The 16148-nt window shown below is 37.7% G+C and overlaps 1 protein-coding gene across 1 annotated transcript in view; it reads left to right on the top strand.

Moving 5' to 3' along the window:
- Positions 1–16148, top strand: part of ADAMTSL3 (ADAMTS-like 3) — a 185820-nt gene that overhangs the window by 81076 nt on the left and 88596 nt on the right. Inside the window, 3 exon segments of the mRNA XM_009330904.1 lie at positions 3268–3395; positions 5827–5872; positions 12943–13179. Coding sequence (XP_009329179.1) covers positions 3268–3395; positions 5827–5872; positions 12943–13179 — 411 coding nt within the window.

Raw genomic sequence — 16148 nt, 5'->3', positions numbered from 1 at the left:
CTGGAGTTTAAATCAACACTGTGGGCACTGAATTAGTCAAAGATTCTGAAGGCGGCTTTGTTGGCATAAACTTCTGCTTTGATCATCCTAGTATTTACAGCTTTTTAATTAGATACAGTTCAGAACAATGGCTTTTATCAAAGCAGTTTTGTAAGTGAACAACTGGACATTGTTTAGGGCTTTAGATGACATTCTGTCTCTTAATATCATGTGGCTGGTTTTAATACAATGATGAAGTTAGGATTATTTTAGGCATTGTCACTGCTTTGTCAAAAGAAACTAGCTATTCTAAAAGAGAGAGTGGCATGTATTGCTTTTTTAATATCGTAAGTTTAATCATTTCTCAACATATTAAAAAACAAATTATTTGCCTTGGGATTACAGAGGACAAACTTTAATTTTGCACTCACAAATTTGAAAGAAGTGACTCTTTTGTTCATCTTGACTTATTTTCATGTGCTGAGTGATTTGTTGGGAAGTGCTGAGCTCTTTTTGCTCAAGATTGAAGGCAGTTGGTTCCATTTTCAGTGTCAGACATTTCAGAGTTGGCTTCTGATGTAAAGTAAACCCAACGCCAGTGCAAAAATTCCTCAGGGATCTTGGCAGAGCTGGGCTCTATCGTTTCTGGAACAGTAGATTGGCCGAAGTACACTTTTAAAGCTTTACAGTAAGTGTTTGTAAAATTTGTAAACTTAGGGGAGCAAGAAAGTTAAGGAGCCGCTGACGTGTTTAGATCAACTTCTGCAGTTTACTGTTCAAATGGAGATAGCTTATCCTCTAATTAACAAAATTCTTTTGACAAGCCGAAGTTTTTTGAGGAAGGGATGGAAAAGTTTGGAAATTGCCGACATTTGTTAGCTGCTTAACTATGGGGAGTAGTGCTATTGTACTAAATCTGCCTACTCTTATTAATGCCTTTAAAATGTGTTTGAGTAGTCCCTAGTTCTGCTTAAGTGTAGCAAAGTTTAACTATTTGCCATTTGGGTTTCTAAAATGGTGCTTGGTCAATAGTTACACTTACAACTGCGGTGTGAATGCATCCTAAGCGTAACAGCTCATTCACAGAAACAGGCCAGTTTTCTCAAGTCCTGCGGCACATGGTGTTTTTGGTGGTTTTTTTTTTTGCTATAATATTTAGGAGAAAACCCCTTTGCCTACACAGCATGGTATTGAGTCATATTCCTTGTACAGTGCTATTTTGAAAACAGCTTTGGTTTTTTGTTTGTCATTTTCACTTCAAGCTTGGTAGGCTTTTATCCGAGTCAACTTCCTTCATGGCTGAAGATGAGCTGACTTTATCTGTACTGCTGAATTTAAGGAGAGTTATGTATTTTTTTCCCCTTGTACCATAAGATTTGAATTACACATCCCTCACTTTTAAATCACTTTTGTGAGGCATTTTGGAAGAAAACAGGACTGAGTCTTGTTCTCATGAGCTTACTTAAGTTATTTCTTAGAGGAAATATGTATTACTAAAGTATGTTCATCTGGTGTAGTATTAGGATATATACTAATCTCTTCAGCTTCTCTGGATCTAGTCAATGATGAAAACATTTTCAGCATTTTAAAGTTATGAAGACTTAAATGTTTACTTGGATGCAGTTTATTTCGTAATGTTTTTATCTCTTTGCCTTATGTTTGCTGACAGATAGCCCTTTGGTTGGTGTTTCTGTGTGCTTGTTTTTTGGGAGTAAAGATTCTGAAACACCGTCTGATTAAGTTGTGCCTTCCTATGGTGTCGAAAATAAAATAGTCATGTGAACATAGTGCCTTTGTTTATCTATCTGAGGTCTGCTTGGATGCCCACTGAAGTCAATGGGAATAAAAAATTGGCTGTATAAATAGTTGTTTCAGTAAAGCTTGGATGAATTCTTCATGTTCTCTCATTTGCGATTGTATTGGGGCAGAGTAAATATCAGTCAATATTCTCTGTCACCTAAGATAAATGACTCATTGCCTCATTTTCATCCACAATATGACTTTCGCTCATAATGATGTTAATAGCCGTTACGTTATTATGTTTGCAGTAGTTTATGTGCAAACTCTGTCACCACGGTGATTAGAGAAATTGGTGTTTTCATCTCAGTCTGGGTGTGATTCAGGGTTCTAAAAATCCTAATTTCTTTATGATAACAGGCCCATCATATGTCTGACAGCTCTCGGGGAATCATTATGTTTGACATTTTGTTATAAAAATCTGTGCCTGTTTTTTCAAGAGAGAAATTTTAAAGGTTGCGGGGACAGAGGAATGAAAGTAGGATGTAAATGGAACAGCTGCTGAACAATTATAGTGTTCAGCAACTTTGACTTCCCCAAGTCAAAGAAATGCTTGGGGAAATCCTGAATGTGATTTTCCTATGCTTTCTTAATGAAGAAAATCATAAACCAAAAAGTACTCTCTTAAAGCCGGATATTATTGAATAATTTGATTCATCTTTTTAATATTGAACTATTGTGCTAAGCTACCATGTGCTAAAATGTTTTGAGAATTTTCTCTGGGAAATGTCAATTTTCTTAAGCAGGATACAATGCAAGTGAAGAAAATGACATTTTTAAGGGGTCAAGCAGAATTTTGGTTTCATCACAAATCTTTAATTTTTATATTTACGGTGTCTGGTAGTAATGTTTTTGAAGCCTGTGTAAGTGAGTTTAAGCTTGAATCAGTGTTTAATTGCTGTAGCCTAAAAATCACTCTTTAAGTCTTTTTCCCCCGATATCTTTCAAATTAATAGCACTTTTTGCAATGAAGTTGTATTCTTGATTTGCTTCCCTGATTGCAATTCTGGGCATGCACTTTATGAAAGATTTGAGGTGCTTAATTTCTGCACTGCTGCTGAGCGCAGGCACACTTGAGGAGATAAAAAAAGACTTTCGTCCTCTCATTAGTCCTGGATATGAAACTTCCTTGCAAGGCCAGGATTTTGGAAAGCCCAGCAGCCTGCTCAGAACAGGATGCCTGGTCTGGCTGCTTGAGATCAGTTGTGTTGTTCCTACACAGTGTGTTGGACATACGTACGTCAGGAATGACAGCGTATTGGTTCATAGCAGTCCATCGGCAGAAGGCAACGCATCAAATACACTGTATCTTCAAAGACTCTGCTTCCTTTCCCATGTAATTATGATATATTAAAATAGTAAATAAATTCGAGATACTGTAAATAAGCAGCAAAGTAATATACTCAGTACTATTAATGCCAAGCAGTAAACCATGTAACAAATCAATTAATGGGGTTTTTTTCCCCCCTCTCCATCCTCCATTTTTTTCAGACCTCCAGAATTACACGCTCTGATGAAGATAAGGAAGGCTCCTGGGATGCCTGGGGGGCCTGGAGTGATTGCTCACGGACCTGTGGGGGGGGAGCCTCTTACTCGCTGAGGAGATGTTTAAATGGCAGGTAAGCCACATGGTTATGTGTATTTATTCTTCTACAGCTCTGCCATATTTCCCTGTCCTCTGAAGGTGTCCATAGAGGAGCATCGTTGCTTCTGTTTCTGGAACCAAGTCCTGTGTACAGATCAAGTGTTACGAAATCTTGCTTTTAATATATTTTCGTAATATATTAGATAAATATCTGAGCCTTCAACTCTGATAGAACTTTACCGTGTTATTAAAGATGTTTGTGGAATAACAAGAATGATTTATTTAGTACAGTGAAATACTGAGAGAAGTCCCTGTCACCGTAATATAAAGCGAACGGTGAGTTACCTGCATACAAATTAGCCTGCACTTGAACATTACTTGAAATAATGTTCAAGTACAGGCTCCTCCATGTCTTCCCTGTAATAAAAAACAAGTGACAAGTGACTTACTCCACATATAACATAATAGTATCAAATGCTGCTTTCTGTCAGGAAACTTCTCCTCTGCCGGTTCTTTCTATGCAGTGGTCCTGGTGGCCATATGTTTTCATGGATAAGCCTCAGCGTAGCTTGAGGAGGACAATGTATGCGGTGAAAACGATTTACCTCAGTAGTAAAACTGGACTAATGTAGGACTCGTTGCTACAATCCTAAAAGTACGAGTAATGCAATAGGCTTGTAGTCAGGCGAGAAGAGATCCCAACCAGCTTAGAAGCATCTGTGCTGGCGTCCATAATTGCTTGCTTTACTTGAATTATTCTTAAACTTTTTAAAAACTGCTGATTATGTTTAAATTTCTATTTTTTTGAGATCTTTTAAGTTAAATGCAATATCGCCCAGGAAGCCAATTGTTCTTAAAGAAGGTTTGTAGTGTGATACGCTAGTTAAGTGCAAACTGTATGAAATACATAGCTAAAGAAGATTGATTAAAACACTGCCTGTTTCTTTTAGTGCGAAATGCACACAGGTCTTTGAGAAAAGCAATATTTCCAGCAAGAAGCCGTGATATTCTACCAGTGTGTTAGGGACTGTGAAACGAGCTCAATAAATTGTAGCAATAGAAATTCCACTGCGGTTTTATTAATATTTTTAATGTGTTCCCCTGTGAAAAACATGTGTTTTCCATACCTTGACAAATGTGTAGTTTAAAAGGTTTTTTTTCCCTGCATTTTATTGTTGTTGTAATGTCCAGGAAATGCACAATTGTGAAACAAAGTTTTCACATTTGTATGTATCATAAACATTTTTAACTTGCGTGTTGTGATGCAGTCATTCTTGCAAAAGATTGGAAATCTGAGATGTGTAATATCTTAAACTTGGGGAGTTGTACCTTCAGCTGAGCTGGTTGAACTCTTGCTCCAGGCATCCATTGCTTTTTCCTTTTCAAATGATATTTTTCAATCCCTCACACATGTTAAAGAATTTTTTAATATTTGCAATCAATTTTCATGCAAAAAGTGGAAAACTTAGTCCAAGCTGTAAATTACCAGCTATAAATTCATGCATTCTTTAATGTAAAGCAGGTCTTTTTGGTATGAAGGGGTTATTCCAAAACGCTATTCCTGATTTTAGAGACATCACTAATTATAATTTCCTGTCAAGTCATTTGAAATATGTTTTCAGTTCTTTCAAGGGCTTGATTTTGCCATTCTTAAGAAGAAGAAGAAGAAGATCTTACCCTGTGCAAAAGCGCCAGTCGGTTATTGAGAAGTTTGGCAAAGTCTGTCCCTAAAAAAAGTGTGAAAGCCACACATCCCCGTATTTATGAGACCACAATAAATAATCGTGGCTTTATTATATACCTGTTCTTTCAGCTACTAACAACAGACTTTGCTGAGGATCTGAATTGCCTGGATTTCAGGATTCACATGCACTGGGCACCTTAGAAATGCATCCAGTCCATGAGAATTATATTTCATTTAAAATTATGAATTCTGCTCATGTGGCTTTGGGTCAGTAAAATTACGTGCTGTTCTTCAAAAGTATTGCATTGTTTCTTGGGAGAAAGGAAAGGTTTGACGCTGTTTTTTCTTTCCTAAACAAAATAGGAGAAAGGAAAATTAATGCTCATTAGCCCTATGCTTGATTAAAAGATTGCTTAGATATTCTGATCCTCTTTTCCTCTGGGTTACATCCCTTGGATTAGAAATAGCTTTGCTGAAGTCAGCATAGATCAGGCTTAGGGATGCCTTGTGAAATGTTTTTCACAAAATAAATGTGTTTTTCATAAGGTTTGCAGTAAATTGGGCTTACAGGGAAAGCCACACGTTCTTTGCTGAAGAGAGACAGCAGTGTAATCTGTTGAGTCCCCAGATCCCCTTTGTATTTAAACCTTCTATTTTGAGTCCAAATTATGGTAAGGCAGTAGCAATAAAAGTCTAATTTTCAAGAGAATAACTAGCTGTAAAACAGGCAGGGTTGTGTTTTGCTGTTATGCAGTGTAACCGTTTTTACTCTGTTTTTCAGGAACTGTGAAGGTCGGAATATTCGATACAAAACCTGCAGTAGTAATGTGAGTCTGGCCTTTAATCCTATTTTACTTATTCAAACAATGTGTTAAAGTTTAAGAAATGCTGCTTCTTGTTTCAAACCTTCTGGTGCATAATTTTCTTTCCGTCATTATTACCATTTTTAAAGATTTCAGTCTGCATGACACCACGAGGTCTCAAATTTAGGCTTCCCAAATGGACATTTTCTTTTGAAATTATAGTGCCAATTGTGATTCAGAATGTTTTATATCATTTATTAGGAAAATTACACATTTTGGAGGATTAAAAAAACAGTTCTCATCTTAAGCTAGCGAGTGCTTTTCCTGGGGGTGCTGTCTTTCAGATGAAGCATTAAACTGAGCTCCTGATCATTTGTGATCATTAATGGTACGGTGGCACTCTTCACATGAGCAAAGAGGTTAACCGCCTGTGTCCCTTTCAAATCTTAAATTGGATAATTACTCCTTATATTTCCTCTGTTTGCCTAAGCCCAGATCTTTATATGTCTGTATGCAAAAGCATGTATATTTAGGTACACTGGCAATTTCTGTGACTGAATGTAAAGCTGGAGTTTTGACTATACAGTTGCTGTTACTGTCATGCAATCGCATTTTATTTTTACAGACACATTTTATGAAAACCAGTCACGTACAGCATACTTCATGACTTGTGCTCAACTGATTTGTAGTGATGCTTTGTGCTGTTTAAACAGCTGCTGCCTTTCACCCCAGATGTTGTAGTCTGTTCAAGGTGTGCAGCTCATGCAGGACTTTGCGATACCACTGATCAACAGACCATGTGTACAAACACAGTAATTCAGGATGGTTTATGGTCAGCAGTCACCCCCCTTGCACAGGTTACCTTACGGTACAACGTGATGTTCATATAATCCTATTCCAGAAAAGAGAGAAGGTAGATAAGTAATGAAAGCAAAAGCAGCTTTTTTTCTTTTTTTTTTTCTTTTTTTGTTACTGTAGTGCGTTTGATTAATCTGCTTCTGGCTCTGGGAGAAAGGCAGCAATTTTCACACAAATACCCCTTAAAAGGTGAGGCCTGCGGTTCCCTTGGGTTGAATTATACCCAGGCAAGAGCAGGTGATACTCATGTCATTGCCAACCCTGTGATTTCTGCCAGCAGCAGGCAGCTGTGGAGTATGACATGTTCTCCTTAGGAGGCCTGACACTGGAAGTTGCCCAGTAAGTGTGTTGAATCAGTGTATCTCCTGGGAGAACTGGCCATTCCCTCTCTTCAGTTTGCCACACCTACAGTTTCTTGTGTGCCAGTTGGCTTCTGCCCTCCTCAAGAACAAGGCTTACTAGCACCTTGAATTGCTCTAACACTCCACTCCTCAGTGTTGGATGGATTTTCCACCACGGCGGCTCACAGCCGAAGTTTCTGCTGGCAGAAGCTCGTGGAAGTGATTAATGAATCAGGCCCAGTGCATGCAAAAATCAGATTCTGGAGACAAATCCTGTCACTTGCCCTTTCAGAAGAAAAGGCCTAGCAGTTTTGTGCACAATGTCCTTGGCTCATAAATAAAAATGCCACAGGCAAAAAATACCATAATCTTTTAAAGCTGTGTGATAAGCTAAATTGCAGCCAGCCAGTGTGTAAGCAATAAACAAACTGCCACTGTAAAATCTATTTGCTGCATTCCTTATCTAGATATCTAGTTGTATGCATTGTATACAGTAATATACCTTCGATTGCTTGATCACGTGCACTGCAGCTTCCTATGCAAGAGTACAAACAGGTCAACGTAGCATACCTTGTTCCTCCAGCGAAAGGACTAGAAAACTACCCAGTGTACGGAAAAAGGAGAAAGGTGAGATCAATTTGGGCGTATTTTCTGCTGTAAGCAGAGGTCTACATGCTTTTAGGATATGTAAGAGCAATTGTGGACACTGTTCATTTTAAGCATTATGCAGTAAAAATCTGATGGAAATGAAGGCGCTCTATGCTTCAGCGTAGAGAAAATTAAGATGATTACTATATCCTTTCTGAACTCCCAGGGAGTTTTTCTGAAGTCACTGGGGCCTGTTTTTTAACTTTAGGACTTATTTTAAAGCGATAAGTGGCAAGCGTCTTGTATGTGAGTCTGTTTGAATTTATGATGATTCAAATGTTAATTTCCAGACAGGAAGCTGCCTTTACAGTTCTGCTTTTGGGGCATGTCTGAAAGGGATCAGGTTTCCATTTCAGTTCAGATACAGCCAGAATCTCTCAGGAATGGTTTTTCCTAGATTATGGATCAGATAATGGAGAACTCCTGAGAAAAATATATTTCATGAGATTTCGACTGTTAATACAGTTGATCTTTGAATTTGGCGTCACTGAATTCAAACCCAGTGTTAGACCTGACTTAACCTTGAAATGGGAGCTTAAACCTAATGTAAACCTGGGACTGCTAGGCCAGTTTGGTTTCAAATGATATAATTTTCCCCAAAGCATTATTTCTAATGAATGCTTCTCCCTTTAGGAGTAAATTGTAGTTTGAAAATTAAGAGTTTAAACTAGCTTCTTTCCATATTAGTAGGTATTATTGTTAACCACATGAGACATTCAGTATATATACACTGTGTAAAGTTGTCTGCAAATGTAATTTTGCTACATGATACATTACACCACTAACATCTATATTGGAGAGTACAAATGAAGCACAACTTAATATGTGTGTCATTCTAATGAAAAGAACAAGAATCATTTTACCAGAAAATTGGTTTCATCTGGATTTGTAATAGAATAGTAGTAAGTTCATTGAACTCAAGCATGGTTCCAGAATAATATTAGTGATATTTCAATCAAAAAATTAATTCAAGGTCTTAGCAACAAAATAATTGCTGAGATTAAGGCATATGTATAGCCTGCTTATCTTTCTATCATAACTGAGATGCCAGGTGCACGATTTCCTCAAACTGCGTGTATGTTTTCAGCTTTTCTCATAGAAACTTTAGAGAAATAAACTATATAAATGGTTCATTATATGCTGTTCAATGAGATTTTCAGTCTTTCTTAACCCCCCTTTTTTTATATTTCCATTTTTGTATATACTGTTACATTCTAATGCTATGATGTGCACTATATGGAAGTGTTTAAGATAATCCTTTAGGGTCCTATTCATAGAACAAGTTATTTGGGCCATTTCCCCATAAATTTCACATTCTTAAGTGCCAAAAAGTCACTTATATATTTGCCAGAGTGACTCTTCTACAGTAAGAAAAAACACTATTTTGTAACAGATTTGTCCATGTTTAATTCCATTATAAACTTTTATTATATGCAGATAATGCTCACATTTGTTCAACGTATTCATCAGATTATGGTCCCAGCATCCACTTCTTAACCAGCTCATTTATCCCATTCAGAAAATCTTGGCTGAACTGTGTCTACTTTAGTCCTATAGTATTTCACCTTGAGTCGCATAGTTTCTCTCTAATCTGTTCATTTATTTATTTTATATTTACAGTGCTGATGCACCATACGGCTCTCATGGCTAGGGTTTCTAGCTCAGGTGTCTTGATCTTACTAAGAAGCGGCCTGAAAATTGCGTAGGAAAAACATAGAACCTGAAGCTAATTTCAAAAAGAAAACAAAACAATGACTTCATTGGTTTTGGCTAGGTTTCAACAAAATGAGATTCAAAGAATAAAACTAGACAAAGGACTAGACTTTCTTTGGTGTCATCATTTTTACTGGGAATTTTCTTGCCTTCTCTTTTGTGCTTTTTTCAGCGGAGTAATTGTTGGCAGGAGTCACAGGGTCTGATGCAACCTTCATATTTTGTACATGAACATTGCCTACAAAGATACAGATTTCCCAGGTTAGCTTTGTTTTCAAAGGTTAAGAGTGCTCACTGCCAAAACTAAAATGATACGTTTCATGAGAAGCCAGCCCTTGAATGCAGTATTTTGTAATCATCCGTCACAAAAAGAACGGGAATATATATATATATGTATTTTTAACCTGCATGGTAGTCATGTCTGAAGCATCTTTTTCAGATCTGTCTGTCTAATAATATGTTCATAAGTCATGTCGTAAATACACTTCATTCCACTACAAGATCTGGATGCGATTATTTTGCCAACATTTTCATGTATTAGACCTCATAGATATGTCTTCAGCTCCTTATGTAGTGTATGAACCTACGAATGGCCTGGCTATGGTTCAGTGGATTGAGTGTAAGACAAAAGTTATTGCTGAATTAGGAAATCTGAGAAATCCTGAAATTAGTAGCAAAAATATTCAACAAACAAGAAAAAATGTGGAATATTGAGAGGGGAAGAGGGAGTGACAGAATGAACTGATGTTTGAAATAGGTTAAAATCAAAAAGACATGCAAACAATATGAGGATTGGGGCCCATGTATCGTTGTCTGACAGCGTGGCCTTGCCCGCTTCCCGAACATGCTTCACCCTTGCCTACCTCTCCCACATCTTGCCCCCCCCTTCTATTTTTTAAACTCCCTCTCACTTTTCTGACCCACTCTAATGGAATTAACCTGGTTTATAAGTCCTCTTGTTGTCTTGATTACATTCCTTTCTGTGCTTAGTTGTCTTTCTGCTTAGATTATAAACTCCTTTCTTTATACCAATATGTATTGTTCCCAGGAAAACAGGGATCTGAACTTGGTTGCCATCCAAATGCTGATATAATGCAAATGATAATAATTTCAGCCCTTTGATGTCCCTTTGTGATGCTCTTTTTATGCTCCTGCTTTTGAACACAGCTCAAACATAAAGCAGGTGGAACTAGCATATGAATCGAGCTGCCAGGATTGCTTTATGTTCTTTGAAGATGCCAAAACAAAATAGGGAGATGAGAATTCACTTGCTTTCAAGCAGCCAGGAAGAGAGTGGAAGGAAGGAGCTGCATTGTGTTGAATCAATGAGAAACATAGAGAAACCACGGATTGACATCCTGACATTGTGGTGTTTGTGTCTTGGCATTGCATCAACACCGCATGATAATGATTTGTAACAACAGCCTGTCAAAACTCAGCCTAAGGCCATCGCTCTGCCTATTTTACAGATAGCTCTTTAATTCTTTGTGATGAAATGTAGCTGTGCATGGCTGAATAACACTACTCCGAAATATTGCTTCTAACTTTACCTGAATCTAACTTCCACTTATTATTTTTATCCTTAGCTACTCCTCTATTTGCAACAGTGGAAGGGAACCATATGGTATCCATATGAACTCTGAAGTCCTCTCTGCTTTTTAGACTTGCTATTGTGGAAAATGAGAGGTGACAGATAAGTCAGAGCCAAATTCTGCTCTCATTTACACCAGTGCAAACTTGGTGAATTTCTCCGGAGTGACACTGCAGTAAATAAGGGTGGTTTCTAACAGTATTTGCTTGACGTTTTTAGAAGCTCTCACTTGTGGGATTTTGCAGAGGTAAAACTCTCAAAGAATTACAGTAACTGTAATTTCTCCTCGTCTTATTCCACCATTTTATCATTTAAAAAAAAATTGCTCAAACTGGAATTATCCCAGGTTAAAAATAATACAAAATGTATTAGCATCATTCTGAGTTACTCTCGCTATAAGGTGTAGCGCTGGGCAGAGCTGAAAAGCATTGCTGGCAATGCTCAGTGAATTGCTCAGTGCTCAGTTGCAAAAACCCCACGTGTTGATCAGTAGAGAGAGAATACTGATTTTAGAAGGTATTTTATGCAGACTACAAAGAAACAGAGACATTTCTAGGTTACTGTTTCCTATGGTGAAAAAAATCTAAGGCATTGACAAAGTATTAAACTAATGCAGTGCCAACTCGTCCAGATTCGTATGAGCAAAATGGTGTCAGGACAACATTGTTGAGGGCATTGTACTGGAATTCGAACCTTTCTCCTGTACGTTTTAATCTCCAGTACTGTGTAATGCACTTACTGTTTCGTTAGCTTTTTTCCAGGGAAGGTTCAGTTCACTGATAAGGTTGAAGCTGTGTTCAGGATTAGTATTGTTAACTAATACTTAGTAATAAGTTCCATGAGTTCAGCTGACACATCACAATCTTTCAGTCTTATATCCAATGAAAACAAAACTTTGTTAAAATCAGCCTCACATCTGGCATATATGTGCAGTTGGAATTCTTGGAAGAATATCCTTTCAGTCTGGCGTATGGACTGTTTGACACTGGACATACTTTCACATGAAGTCTTTAGTGAGAAATTGTTTGACACTAACTCCTTTGTCAGTACTTTACCAAAGTTATTTTCAAATAAATCAGTATTCATCTCCATTCCTGTCACCATAGTTTAATATTAACATCATTGTTTGGGTGCAATGCTTTATGTAGAAAAAATATTTTAGAATATTTTATTTCAAACAGTTCTTATATTTGGTCTTTCAGCTGCATATGCTGAGGCTCTGTATGGGAGGAGGTACGGAACTGTCTCATCAGAACTGGAACTATATAATCAATAGTTACCAGTTTGAAGTCCATTTTATTTCGACAAAGCCTTACTGCTTCCGTGAGGTGATGAAGGTGTTTTGTGATTAGATTAAAGGACTAAGCACTGAAAGTTCTGGTGTCTCCTTCTAATGCTCTCATCCCCTTTCTGAGCAATACTGAACAAGTAATTAGACAAATTTTTATTTCTTTATGTATAAGTAGCAATAATACCTCTTTCATTACTCTGACGTATGAATTGATGCATGAGTGCAGAGCGCTCAGAAATCCTTAAGTGGAAAAAGCTATTGAAAAGAGAAATATTAAATATCAGACATCTCATTATAGTTACTCAAAATATATAGATTCCTTTAGAAGCTAATTCTTATTACAGAACCAGACTTTAAATGCACTACATAGTGTCGTAAAAAGTAGCATTTTAAATTATCCTCTCATATCAGTTATGTTGTTATTACTGGAACACGCGTGATATTCTGTTATGCGCACTGCAAGCGATGCATTAAGCAACATAAATTGTCTTAATACACACAGTAAAACTTTGCAATATGGCATATTTGTCAGAGCAGATCAGTTCTTGAACCACGCCTCCCTGAGTAGATTCTGTGTAATTCATCAGATAACTTTATTGCAAACGCAAAGTATTCCCTTCTTAAAAAACCATTTCCTTTGGTTTGTTTTTAGGACTGCCCTTCAGATGTTGGTGACTTTAGAGCACAACAGTGTTCAGCCTACAATGACGTCAAATACCAGGGACATTTTTATGAGTGGATCCCTGTGTATAACGATCCTACTGCACCGTGTGCCCTGAAATGTCAAGCTCTGGGAAAGAACTTGATTGTGGAGCTGGCCCCAAAAGTACTAGACGGTACTCGTTGCAATATTGAATCCTTGGATATGTGCATCAGTGGAATATGCCAGGTATGTTCATGGTGTAAATCTAATTGTGACCTTTATTGTGAGACACTGCACATTAAGTGAGCGCTTTTTGGTTATTTTTCATCTTCGTGTATCGGTTCACTTTAGACGTACCTGCAAGTACTGCCAAATGGATTGTAGATAACTTACCTTTCTCTTGCACACAGAAGTTCCTGACTGCCTTAGCCATTGATATTTTTATATATAAATAAAAAGTCAATAACATTCACTCACTCTTCTATTTATACATGTAAAAATTAATGAACCTAGTTATACTAGTTATAGCTTTCTAACCTTTAGTATGTCTGTCAGGGTGTGATGAAATTACATAGCCTTCCATTTCATTTTACTCCTTCTCTGAGTCTTACATCTCATCAACTCTGTTAAGGAGAAAATGTGACGTTTTATGGGACCCAGCCCAGAATGGCAGGTGTGAGTGTGTATATCTGCCTTGCTGTATGGGTGAATGAGTACATGTTGTGATTGAATGAATTGATTGTTAGTATCTTTTTACTGGGAATCTACATTTCTGGATATATTTATTTTTATTATTTGAGTTATGCTATCGACTTCACACAGTTGGTGTAAAAACAGAGACTTAAAATATTTTAAGCTTGCCAGCTTTGCCCATGTCTCATTAGCAAAGAAATATTGCAATCTTAAGTTTTATGAACAGAACAATTTTCTATAGAATGGATATGTTATTGCAATTAGTTTTCATTCTCTGCAAGTGGTTGTTACTCTGTTAAATGCCTAAAATGTGTGCGAGTCAAAAATGCAGGATGTGGCCCAGTGAGCAAAATAGCTCCATTATAGAGGAAAATTTGACACATTTGGCAGAAGACTGGTGCACGGATTACAGCAGCATTAATGTATGATCTGGACCTTGCTGTGGGTTTTCTGTGACTTCTATGTATACTGCAGATCCAATACCAGTCGTGCCAACACACAATGCATCTGCTGCCTCTGAAATAGAAGAAGAATTCCTTACAGTTTTCCTCTTCAAGAGACCGCATTTGTCAATAGTACTTCACAGTGGTATCCAACAGCGTTCATTACCCTGCACATTTGAAATAGGATCTACCTCTACAAACTCTGGAAGCGCTTGCCAAATAATACATTTCTTTTGCAATATTCTTAGTGATGTCTCCTCTTCTAATACAAGCTTTCACCCTGGAGGATGTCAAAGCCTTTTGTAGGTTGTATGTCTACAGCAGCCTTTGCTGTTTGTGTCTGTTGCAGCACAGAAGTTTCATCCTGAACGTAATGGAGCTCTGGATCTTTCAGAGGCTTGTGAGACTCTTGCTCAGAGTGCTGTGGGGTTTCCCGTGTTTCCCACGGTGACCTCGAACATCTACCATCTCTTACATAGCATAAAATTCATTTTGTCTAGAGGGGATCCAATTTTGCGAAGAACAGTTGAAAGATAGATTTAAAAGGGCTGCCTTCAATGTTTCTTGTTAGTATGTTGCAGTATTCATGTATACATCTGACATCAAATGCTTGGAAATGTCAATAATCCGTTTTCAAAATAAACCAGGTAGTGGCGGAAGAAATTAATCATTCCAGAAGCAGGCGCTGGAGCTCTTTTACACTATTAATGAGCATCGACTGCCGTTCTCCACTTCTTCCATTTTTTCTTTTTTTCATTATTTCTTCTAATCCCACAAAAGTATTTTTCAGTGTGAGAGAACATCTTCAGGGGAAAAAAATAAACACCACCATGTTTAGGATGTGTCCTGTGCTGTGACTTACACAATTTAGTTAATTTATAACTTAACCTCCTAAGCTGTTAGGTGCTTTCACTTTATTTCCTTTAAGTCACTGGCTATTGCTGAGGTATTTTTGCGCAAATGGAAAATTTCTCCTTTTTAAAGTCTATATTTGATAATTTAGTGTTGGATAATTTTATTGAGGTAAAAATGAGTCTCTGGTCACTTGAATAACCTTCTTCTCTTTGTGGACTGTTTTGGGGGCAGAGTGGAAAGGTTGGTTACTTGTGAAAGGGACTGCGGGAGGTGGAGGGCTTCCTCGGAAACCGACACCGAGCTTTGTTGCTACTCCTGTTCAAGCAGGAAAAGAAAACAAATTGACGTCTAATCTTTCCTGGAAAAATACGGTTATTTAGTCAAATGCTGTGAAGAGAGAGACAGCAAAATTGTGATTCTCTACAACTGTTGCTGTAAGATCAATCTGTTGGGTTCTGACATATACTTGGCACAGCCTGCAAATAACTTGGCAAGTGTTTTTACAGTTAACTCATCTAAATAAACATGTCATACTGCTGATGTGGATATCTTCCCTTTTATGCCTGCGAGAACCAAAGGGTTAGTATAAGGAGACTGGCTTGCCTGAGACCCTTTCCAACTGGTGCTGGTTTTGCTCATTTATTGTCTCAAAGTTGGCAGGTTTTATAAGATCGCAGCTTCCCCTCCTCTCCCCGCAACACGATTTCACTTTCATCTGTTTTCTTATTCTTGGTAAGGTAGGGCTGCATCACTAATTATGCCTCTCAGATTCTTGCTCAGACTCTCTCCTTGGCAGCACACGAATTTACCAGGACAGCGAGTTCCTGTTGTCCAGCTTCAGTTCTGATTCTTTGCACTTCCCTTAACAAGCAGAATCAAACTAAGTAACGTTCTGTCAAAGAAAATCGTGAGACGACAAAACTGCTCTCTGCATAGGAGGTTTGAGGCTTCAGGGGAAGTAAAATCTAAAGGCAGTGGAGCAGGGAAAAGTTTATTGGGAAAGTTAATAAGATATTTTGGGGTTGCTTGAGGCTTAACTCAGCCAAACCATTTGATCATGTTTTAGTCTGCTACTGCCGTGCTTCTGTTACCAAAGCAAATAGCTGGGGCCGTTGTGTTAAATGGGAACAGGTCAAAACTTCACTGCCGGGAGGATTTTCACACTTAACTTCTGATATTTTTTCTAGTCTCTGCACAACTCCCAACACATTTTTTTCATATAAT

The sequence above is a fragment of the Pygoscelis adeliae genome, unplaced genomic scaffold, assembly GCF_000699105.1.
Source record: "Pygoscelis adeliae isolate BGI_AS28 unplaced genomic scaffold, ASM69910v1 Scaffold318, whole genome shotgun sequence".
Classification (NCBI taxonomy): Eukaryota; Metazoa; Chordata; class Aves; order Sphenisciformes; family Spheniscidae; genus Pygoscelis; species Pygoscelis adeliae.
Note: the sequence above shows the minus strand (reverse complement) of the source record. Positions and strands in the feature narration are given on the sequence as shown.